Below are 10,964 nucleotides of genomic sequence, written 5' to 3'. Positions count from 1 at the left end.
CAATAAGAGCTCATATGTCATGGCTCACTTGACTTTACGAGAATATACCTAATTTTTATTTTGAGCTGTGTCATCTTCTTGGAGCTGGGGGAGGAAAGAAAAATAATGATTAATACATTTGTGTTACAGTTAGCATACAGTGTACATTGAAGGCATATCTCACCTCCCTCTCAAGTTTTTTTATTTCAAGGTCCAGTTTCCTAATTGTCCTCTTTTTTATTTCGAACTCCAGCGCAAGATTTTCCATCTTTTTCTTCTTGTACTGAATGTCTGTGTCTGCCAGTTCTATTTGGCGCCGGAGGTGGTTGCCATACAACTTTCTGATAGCTTGTGAGCTCTGTGAACACAATACAATTAGCGCAGCTGGAATTTGGCAGGATGTGGTGTCCTTTTATTAATACGCACTGTTGCCAGGCTGGTTTTCCCACTGTATAGCATCTGGGTCCTGTAAAAGAAATTAGATTTTTTGATTTTGATGAGGACTCCTCACCATTGTAGAGTAAATAGTACTTTCACAGTCTTAACATGATACCTCATGCCTTCTGGAATCCAGAGAGATGGTCTCCTCCTCATCATAGTCTCCATCATGTGCTGTTGCTGCTGCACTGGGGCCTTCACCCTATCACATTTAATCGGATTCATATTGAAGCTAGTAGACAAGACATGCCAGGCCTACAGTATGCCTTTGATGGAGTACTCACTGGATCAGCATCGTCTGGTGCTTGTGCTGGTGGCTCTAACAGGAACACAGTGCTGCCAGACACTGCAAGGCAATAGGTAAACCAAAGTCAGACAGTCCAAATTGATTCAATATGAATGTGGTTGTATCCCATGTAGAGATGGAAGGACATACCTTGAATGAAGCGGGTGGCATCTTGGGAGGAACCTATGCTCGTCTCTTTCCCCCCAGGGATCCCCTCTAAGACGGGCCTGCCTTTATTTAGCTCCAAGGCCATGTCCTCTGCTGGGGTAAGGTCAGCCTTTGGTGACCCACCACCCGTGCCTTGTCTGTGGGTATTCTTTTTCACTGCGAAAACAGTACAGACAATGTGTGAGCAGGCACCTTCTGGGTACAATATATGCTTGTGCTTTGTTAAATATTAGTCAGGGACCATACCATTCTGCAGAATGTTCTTGTATTTGATTTTGACCTGCTGCCATGTCCGTTTTGGCCCGTTCATCTACACACACACACACACACACACACACACACACACACACACACACACACACACACACATTTAATGGAGTCACACTGCAAAAAAAAAAATTCTGTAAAAATATCAAAAAATGTATCATAGCTTTATACAGTGTGATGGAGTTACTTTACACAATTTCACTCATATCTGCAGTGCATTTCAATAAAAAATGTAACCGTTTCATAATTACAGTACAACTGCATTTTTGGAGATGTGAATTAAATATTTGAATTGTAATTGTGATGTTTCAGCGGAGCGGTGAGTGTGTAATTGTGCACTACTTACGCATTCAGGCGGTCTGCAATACTTTGCCACGCTTTTTCTCTTTGCTTTATCACTGTGGCGGTGTTGCCTTTCTTCTTAATTATATCTTTTACCTCCTCGTGTGCCTCCATGAGGATTTGTGCTTCCGACGGGGAAAAGTACGCGGCTCTAGTTGCCATGGTAAATCAGTTAATCTGTGGCGGGGTCTATTTGAGTGAGCCGTGAGCGCGCACCTATCCAGGATTGGTTTCACCTGGTTTAATGAATCCGTGTCTGCTCATCCTGGCTTGGTCTTTGTGCAACCAATTAAGCCTGGACGCACATGTTTTGGCTTCATTGAGCTCAGCTGAGTCATTTATCCCGGATGTCTTAATTCTACTTTTGTGCAACAGGCCCCAGGACTCATTCGATGGCTCCAAAACCCTCTCTACCATTTTCTGTTTGGTTATCTTAAGCAATTCTGTGGAATAAAACAGTTCATACATCAATTCCTCATCCATATATTATGTAACATAGGATTCCTGGAATATTTTCTATATTATTTAATTATAAATCAGTGATTTGACATATAATAGCTAAACAAAACAAAAAACAGGCTAATTTCGTAGTGAAAAAACAATGGGCCTATGGTAATGTAACATTGAATGATTCAAGGAAATTAGCCTTTATTTTCTAGGGCATCGGAATAACATTATACACTGAACAAAAACATAAAACTTAACAGGAAACTATTTCAAAAGATTTCACTGAGTTACATTTTCAGCTTCCAAGAATTGTGTACAGATCCTTTGTGCCATGCATTATGCTGAAACATGAGGTGATGACACAGGATCGTGTCACGGTATCTTTGCATTGAAATTGCCAATGCTGAAATATAACTGTTCGCTGTCTGTAGCTTATGCCTGCTCATACCATAATCTGACCGCCAACATGGGGCACTGTTCACAACATTGACATCAGCGTGGATGTACTGCCAAATTCTCGAAAATGACTTGAGGCGGCTTATGGTAGAGAAATTAACATTAAATTATCTGGCAACAACTAGTCACCAACAGGGACTAAACAAATTTGTGCACAAAATTTGAGAAATACATTTTTTTTGTATATGGAACATTTCTGGGATCTTTTATTTCAGCACATGAAACCAACACTGTACATTGCTTTTCTATTTTTGCTCTTTGTATTAAACACAACCAGTGTGGATTGCAGTTTCTCCTTGTCCTTAGACTGCAAGTTCAGGAAGCAAATTATATTTTCCAATTTTGGGGAAGTATACCTTTGACTTCTAAAAATGTTGTAGCGACCGTAACAAGGTAGCTAGGTGTTAAGAGTTTGAGACCTCCTGCCGTAACAGTTAAGGTGTTGGCTTGACAGTCACTGGACCTGGGTTATAATCACGGTCATGACTTCCTCCTGAATTTGCAACAATATGTTTGATTAATTTTGCTGGCAAAAACCTGTCCAAAGTGACTGATCCCTCTATTTGTGCTTTGCACAAATAAATACCCATAACTCAATAACCAAATGGGCATAAAATTGTCATATTTACCAAAGGAATCAGTTAAAATTTGTCAAATGTGAAACATAACGATTCCTTAATGTTTATTACTCAACCTCAATTGTATTTTATAAACAATTACTTGCTGGAATGACAGCATGAATTAGACAGAAAATTATCCAAGTCAGAATTTCATGATGTGAAATATACAGCCATTTGTCAAAATACCAAACAGTAACTCAGTATTTTGTATAGGACCTCGGATCATGAATAGAATATGACATATCCAGTAAATATTAACGGCTCTTAAAATTATGTCATGGTGAAGTTCTTTGCAATATGCAGCAGATATAACGAGTGCTGAATGTTTACAACAGACATCTTTGAACGATGCAAAATACATTTGCCGTAAAAGGTTTAGGGACTGTCCAATGATATGAGAGTCATGTATATGGGGATCTAACGCTGCATTTTCTGTCAAGGGACTAGAACATGACTTGGAGCCTGAAGTGGGTCTGTTTGTTAGAGTTGTTGCCCATGCCTATCTTCAGCATCCACCTTGACTTCATCTTCTGGACAAACTTCATGTCCTTCTGGTTCTGATGGAAAGAGTTTTTACCTAGACAGAAAACAAGCAATGAATGGTGAATGGGTTTGGTCAATTAATTGTATTCAGCTTTTCGCATGTTACTGCTGTGGTCACATGCTCCATACCGTCCTTGGTCAAACACCTTCAAAATAGTCACATGGGGGATTTAAAATAAAAATGGAAGATATTTTTAATTGTGGAAAATTGAAGTCTCAAAACCGCATTGGTTTCCATAAGGGTAGAACAAAAAGGTATACACTGAAGTATTGAATGAGAGTTTAAATAAAGACTATTGGTTCATCTCTAAATCAAATTGTGAACTCAGGATTATCTGTAAATTAAGCTCAATTAATGTAGACTGGCTTATTAATTTCTCTATGCACGTGTTAAGTAATGTATAGGTTCACTCAAGTATAGAGTTAAGTAGTGAATGTGTAGGAGGCAACCCTGCATGGATCATGGTTTATGTGTAGTGTTGACCCTTACCCATGTCTCCACCCCAGCCCAGGGCCTTGTACTGTCTGAGTACCCGACCCACTGCGTTCCTGTTGTGGGCCAACGCCACAGTCCTGGGTGCGCCGAAACGCTGCTTGTAGTATCGCATCAGAGAGCGGTGGCCAATCTTAGCACCTGAGGAAAAACAGCGAGAGATAAGAAAATATGTATTAGTTGGAAGCGATGATTAGTTTAATACGGCACGTTACGGCTGTGGCCTGCACATACACCGGCCCTTTGCAAACCTCTGGTCTAAAGGGAGTTGAGGACAGCCCATCTAATTCTAAAGAGATGTTAAGAGGGGTTCAAGACAAATGGCAGTTCATAATTTGCGTACATTTGGTCAGATAGCAGAAATCAAAATTTACAAGACATTCATCATAGTGTTCCCCGAGTTTGAATACTTCATGATAATCTGTAGGCCGTACTATTTAGCAAGAGCGTTTATCTAGATTTTTCGTAGCTGTCCATTTACCACAAACCGATGCTGGCACTAAGACTGCACTCATAAGCAAACAAGAAAATGCTCATCAAGAGGTGGCACTCCTAGTTGCCGGGCTGCATACTACCAGGCTGCGTACTAGCGCATGCTCTGACCAGCTGGGACGTGTCTTCAGAGACATTTCAAACTACTCCCTGACCCAGTCTGTAATGCCAACATATTTCAAGCAGACCACCATAGGACTGCAGATGTGCAGATGTGCAGATAACCTCATGCCTCCTTGCAGCATGCCTAAGGCACGTTCACGCAGATGAGCAGGGACCCTGGGCGTCTTTCTTTTGGTGTTTTTCAGAGTCAGTAGAAAGGCCTCTTTAGTGTCCAAAGTTTTCATAACAGTGACCTTAATTGCCTACCGTCTGTAAGCTGTTAGTGTCTTAACTGCCGTTCCACATGTGCATGTTCATTAATTGTTCATGGTTCATTGAACAAGCATGGGAAACAGTGTTTAAACCCTTTACAATGAAGATCTGTGAAGTTATTTGGATTTTTACAAATTATCTTTGAAAGGTCCTGAGTTTAGAAAGATAGTAGCCAGTTACATTGCCTAATGTTTTGCTCCAAGTTAATCTTGGAAAAGTACCATAGAAAAGTAACCACACATAAGTCAGCGCTGTCTGCTGATAGAATGCCCGTTCGTGAATTCTTATCCCAGCTTAGATGTGCAACTGAAGCACAAAATTTGCCTGATGCAGAGGAGAAATTACAATAAGCATTTTAAATCTGCATTTACAAAACGCAGCAAGATAATTGTTATGCGTTCTTTCCCCTGCGTCAACTCTGTGTTAACGCGACTGCTAAATTTAACTTGCCGTCTATGTTAAGTGGCTGAATTAATAAATTGACGGGGTATCATAGTGTTACCTTTCTGCTGTGTTTGAGAAGTCAAAGACCGTTGGTTTAGTTCTGTATAGCTGCAATCTTGATTTGTGTTTTTTATCTCCTCTGTTCTCAACCCATCTGCTCTTCCCCCATCTTTACCGAGAAGGACAGTTGCCCTAGCGACTCCAGACTCAACGTATGCTACTCCAGAGCCAGTACCATTTTTCCTTCAGACAAGCATGCATGAAAACTGTTCATTTGCATGTCTCGTAAACATTCGCGGGTAAATTTCTGAACCCAACAAATGGCATTCAGTATCTCCTACACACTGCATTAGGAAAACATTCAGACCCCTTGACTTATCCACATTGTTACAGCCTTATTCTAAAATGAATAAAATAACCCCCCCTCAAGCTACACAAGCAAAAACGGGTTTAGAAATGTTTAAACATAAATTTTTTAAAACTGAAATATCACATTTACATAAAGTATTCAGCCCCTTTACTCAGTACTTTGTTGAAGCACCTTTGGCAGCGATTACAGCATTGAGTATTATTGAGTGTGACGCTACACTTGTACTAGGAGAGTTCCTCCCATTCTTCTCTGCAGATCCTCTCAAACTCTGTCGGGTTGGATTAAGCTATTTTCAGGTCTCCAGAGATGTTTGATTGGGTTCAAGTCCAGGCTCTGGCTGGGCCACTCAAGGACATTCAGAGACTTGTCCTGAAGCCACTCCTGCGTTGTCTTGGCTGTGTGCTTAGGGTCGTTGTCCTGTTGAAAGGTGAACCTTCGTCCCAGTCTGAGGTCCTGAGCGCTCTGGAGCAGGTTATCAAAGATCTGTCCTTTGCTCCTTTAATCTTTCCCACAATCCTGACTAGTTTCCCAGTGAATGACGATGAAAAAAATACATTGCCACAGCATGCTGCCGCCACCACCATGCTTCACCGTAGGGATGTGCCAGGTTTCATTCAGACGTGACGCTTGGCATTCAGGGCAAAGAGTTCAATCTTGGTTTCATCAGACCAGAGAATCTTTTTTTATTGTTAGAGACTTTAGGTGTCTTGGCAAACTCCAAGCAAGCTGTCATGTGCCTTTTACTGAGGAGTGGCTTCTGTCTGGCCACGTCACCATAAAGGCTTGATTGGTGGTTTGCTGCAACCCAATTGAGATGGTTTGGGATGAGTTGGACTGCAGAGTGAAGGAAATACTGCAGAGTATTTATTCCCTGTGTTAATTTTTTTAATTCTGCATTGATGGGAAGGGCCCGTGAGTAAGCATGTCACTGTTAGTCCACACCTGATGTTTACAAAGCATGTGAAAATAATTTGATTTCACCTGAGGGAAGGGTGAGCTCCAGCGTATCATCATCGTAGTCTATGTTCTTCCCGTCCGGCAACTCTTCATCCTCCATCTCAGCATCATCTCCCTCTTTCTGGTCAGGATAACTTGTCCTGCAAACAACATTTCACAAAATGGCCACTTGAGAAATTGCTAATATATAATTACAATCAAAGATAAAACGTGAAGGGCAGAAGACCCCCTTTCCTACTACGGTGCATACTTGAATTCTGTGCTGGCTCTGATTTTTCTTCTTCATATTGTCCTTTCCAGCCTAGTTCCAGCAACTACAGTGCTGGAACCAGGCAAGCACAGTACAGCTTGGTTCAGCTCAGTAGTGTGAAAAATGTTAGACTATAGGAGCCCTGGTATTTGACATCTACCTGAAGTCGTAGAAGTCGGCAAACTCCAGCGATGCATCTCCGTCAGTGAAGAGCTTGCAGTGGCTTTTGTCGGTCATGTGGCCCTGTACTGCCTCAGTGGAGTAAAAGGAGCGGCCTTTCTCGTTACACCACAGACACACCTTACCAGCGCCCACTTTCTCTCCTGCAGCACAAAGAACAAGAGTGTGTTTAAGATTTATGAGTGAGCATTCAATAGCAGAGAAATGACGCAAGAGACTCCTCCGATTCAGGTTTAGATTGACCTAAATGTAAATGAAACATTTGGCAGACATTCTTATCCAGAGCAACTTACACTCAGTGCATTCAACTAAGGTAGATAAATCAACCCCTCCTGAAGCTTAACAATAAGGTAAGGTATGGCATAGACACCCGCCATACCGCACCTCATTGTTTACCTTCAGACGTATAAGTTACCAGACCCAGTCTCAGGGAAGGCCAACTCTCCCTTCAATCACCACAGTTAGGTAAATCTGCTTTTAGTTTTTTTGGACGTCATATGAAATGATCTCAAACGCCTTGAAGTTTGTGTAGTTGATGCCTCGAGAGCAATTCAGGGAGATGTTAGAGGGCCTTTTTACTGAAGAAAGCATTTGTTTCATACAATCGTGTTTGCTTTTCATGCATTGTGTAATTGATGTGTATATAGACATTTTTATTTTATTTAACTAGGCAAGTCAGTTAAGAATAAAATTTGATTTACAATGAAAGCGTTCCCCGGCCAAACCCGGACGATGCTGGGCCAATTGTGCGCCGCCCTATGGGACTCCCAATCACAGCCGGACATGATACAGCATGTATAGTGTAATTGCTGTTTATTGATGTGTTCATGCAGGACTGATTCGCAAAAGAGTCAATTGGTCTCAGCATGACTCTGGCTAAAATAATAAATGAAAAAAAAGTCAAGAAAGACAACAGGTGTTCATTTTTGTTGCTAGGGGGTTCACCCAAGCTGCTCTTTGAAGACAGGGAATACGCGGTCAGAAAAACATTCAGTTTCACGTCTAAAAACCGGAAGAGAAAAACTCTAGACCCTAGCTACAGGTTATTTTCCCTAGGCAAGACATGATTATAGAAAAGGACATGCTTTCAAAACAAGGTGCATGAACCATCGAGCAAGGTGTAAAGATATTCAGCCACTCTTGGTAGAACAATGGAGGACCTGATGACACTTATGGACTTCCACTCACCCAGGTAGCAAATTAGTCCCTTGAGGTTGATTAGAAATTCCAGGTCGGGCAGGAAGAAGCTGTGCACTTTTGTCATGTGAGCCAGGTTTTTGAGGAGTGAGTGAGAGTGGTGGGGGCAGAACAAACAGTCCGTGGGGGGGATGGCCCCTGGTAGAACGGCGTGGTGGGGGGAAGCCGAAGCAGCACCATCCCCTTCCTCGTGCTCCATGGTTTCGTCAGCATCTTCCTCGAAATCATCATCATCCATGTCATTGTCGCCATCCACATCCTCCCACTCTTCTGAAATAAAGAAACTGACTGAGTGACAATGGAGACAGACAGAAGACCCAAGACAACCACAGCAACGCTGACAAATAGGGATGGCGTTTTGATATTACAATCATCTTCACAGAAGTTGACACATTCTTGGCCACCTATTCATGCAATCCAGATAGATCCTACACAAGTTAATTCAGGCCTACTTGAGTCAGACATTATACCTTCCTCTGCTGTGGCCAATTCCTCTCCCTCCATCTTCTTCGCTTGCCCCTCAAACCATTGCAGCCTGGGCGGTTTCTCCGGCTTGGCCTTATCCGCTGCTGGCCTCTCCACTCCTGAAGCCTGGGCCTTTTCCGGATTGTGCCGTTGCGGCGGCTTTAGGGCCTGTTGTAGCGCTTCGTTCTTGGCATTGTGGTCCACCTTGCCGTCGTCCCCAAGGCCCTTCTCCAGGTTTTTCTCATTCATCATCTCCACTTTCTTCTGGGCTGCCAGCAAGGCCTGCTTCTCTGCCTGCTGGTGCTTGTGGGACTGCAGGTGGTTCTGGTAGGCATTGGAGCTGGAAAACTTCTTGTTGCACGTGGTACAGCCCTCACTGACAGTGGCGCCAGTCACCTGTTGTTCGGTGGCGGCCCGTTGCGCCAGCACACGCTCCTGGAAGTTCTCTGCAGTCACAGGGGGCATGTCGGCAACTTTGCGTTTCAGGTTGTAACGGTGCCAGTCGGTTTTGTAGTGGGCACGCTGGACCTCACCATCTGCGAAGGCCACACGACAGCTGATGCAGGTATACGAGGACATGGTTGTGGCTAGAAAGATAAACAAGAAGATTAGCCGACAGTGGCTCCCCTATAGTTACTATTCTTCAAGAATCAATGGCTTTATATAATTTATTGAAATGACCATTGACCAATAGTAACCATTGCAGATATATATTCATCTTTTGGACTATACGAGACTAACGTTACCTCTATATTTCCACTTACCATGAACTTTTGTGGGGGCAGGTTCGTCGTCGTAGTTAATGGGAATATTCATTCTAAAGTCAACCTGAGAACCAAAAAGTATGTAGTTAGTCCCAAATGTAAGGTTTAACGTTAGCTACAGACCTAGCTACATGCAGTGGTAGCTTACTAGCTAGCTATGCTTCATGAATACAAACAGCTATCACTGCATGAACATTTTTAATTTGTATTGGTAGGATGAACAGGACTTTGCCAACCAGATATATCTCTCATGAAAAACAAATCGCTGTAACGTTCAATTACACCTTTCTAGCTGACTAGCTAGCTAACGTTACTGGTAGAGACGGGCCCGTACGAATTTCACTGTTATTCCACACCTGTTTACAAAGCATGTGACAGTTCAAATGTGATTTGCTACAGGTGACAATATCATTTTTATAACGTCATGGAACATATTTTGACTAGGCAAGCGCAGCCAGCAAGGCATTGGCTTGATAGCATTAGCGAAATCATATTTATACGTGAGCAATGACGTGCTAATGCTAGGCTAACCGGTAGCTAGCTATTTGGCCACTAATAAGCTTGATGTCTGAAACTTCAGTTAACATCTAGTTAGAAAGGATATAGCAAACAATTTACACACTTGACAAATAAAATCACAGTTCACGTACCAATTCAAAGCCCTCCTTGAAGAAAATTTGGAAGCTAACTACGTGTTTATGCAAACGACTGCAAACTTGTCTTCCTCCACACGTGGGTTTCAGCGACACTACAAAAGTATTTCCAGGTCATGGAATTTCGGACATTTTCAAAATAAAAGTAATCCACGTAACAGTAGAAACGTTTCAAAACCCTTTATTTATTCATTATAAATTAAACATAATGTCTAAACATTAACACTGATTCATATTTAAGTGACATTTGCATTACATTTGGGTTTTACAACATGTTCCCAGGTCAAATAAATGCCCACAATGCAAATCACTATATATGAAATATTTGTTATATTTATTAACCTTTATTTAATTAGGCAAGTCAGTTAAGAACAAATTATTATTTACAATGACGGCCTACCCCAGCCAAACCCTTACCCAGATGATACTGGGCCAATTATGTGGACTTCCAGCCTGGAATTGGCGTGCAGTGCCTTAGAATGCTGCGCCACTTGGGAGCCCCTGAATATAATGTATATTGGCTTATAGAGCAAAAATTATTGTAAGTGCACAGTAAAAGTATTGTAGGGAATACTCAGTAGGGTCTGTAGGATCCATATATGGTGTCATTTCATGGGTAACTGAATTAAACGGAGTATTACTGGTCTTTTACTGCGCGCCTCCCATAGTCTGTTCTGGACTTGGGTACTGTGAAGAGACCGGCATGTCTTGTGGGGTGGATGGGTGTCCTAGCTGTGTGCCAGTAGTTTAGACAGACAGTGCATTCAACATGTCAATA

At 42.1% G+C, this 10,964-nt stretch overlaps 1 protein-coding gene across 2 annotated transcripts; it reads right to left on the bottom strand.

The window, feature by feature from the left end:
- Window positions 1-2,098: 2,098 nt before the first annotated feature.
- znf622 (zinc finger protein 622) lies at window positions 2,099-10,311 on the bottom strand. 2 transcript variants are annotated; one of them, XM_020466841.2, is made up of 8 exons: window positions 10,184-10,311; window positions 9,534-9,597; window positions 8,775-9,356; window positions 8,296-8,574; window positions 7,088-7,250; window positions 6,702-6,817; window positions 4,037-4,180; window positions 2,099-3,580 (listed from the first exon to the last, which is right to left on the bottom strand). In XM_020466841.2, exons 2-8 carry the CDS (start codon window positions 9,583-9,585, stop codon window positions 3,447-3,449), a joined length of 1,470 nt encoding a protein of 489 aa, XP_020322430.1. In that variant the 5' UTR covers window positions 9,586-9,597; window positions 10,184-10,311; the 3' UTR covers window positions 2,099-3,446. The 2 variants fall into 2 exon arrangements, with proteins under 2 accessions (XP_020322430.1, XP_020322431.1); XM_020466842.2 differs by having other exon boundaries at window positions 8,296-8,571.
- Window positions 10,312-10,964: the final 653 nt, after the last annotated feature.

Source organism: Oncorhynchus kisutch, linkage group LG30 (genome assembly GCF_002021735.2).
Source record: "Oncorhynchus kisutch isolate 150728-3 linkage group LG30, Okis_V2, whole genome shotgun sequence".
Lineage (NCBI taxonomy): Eukaryota > Metazoa > Chordata > Actinopteri > Salmoniformes > Salmonidae > Oncorhynchus > Oncorhynchus kisutch.
Note: the sequence above shows the minus strand (reverse complement) of the source record. Positions and strands in the feature narration are given on the sequence as shown.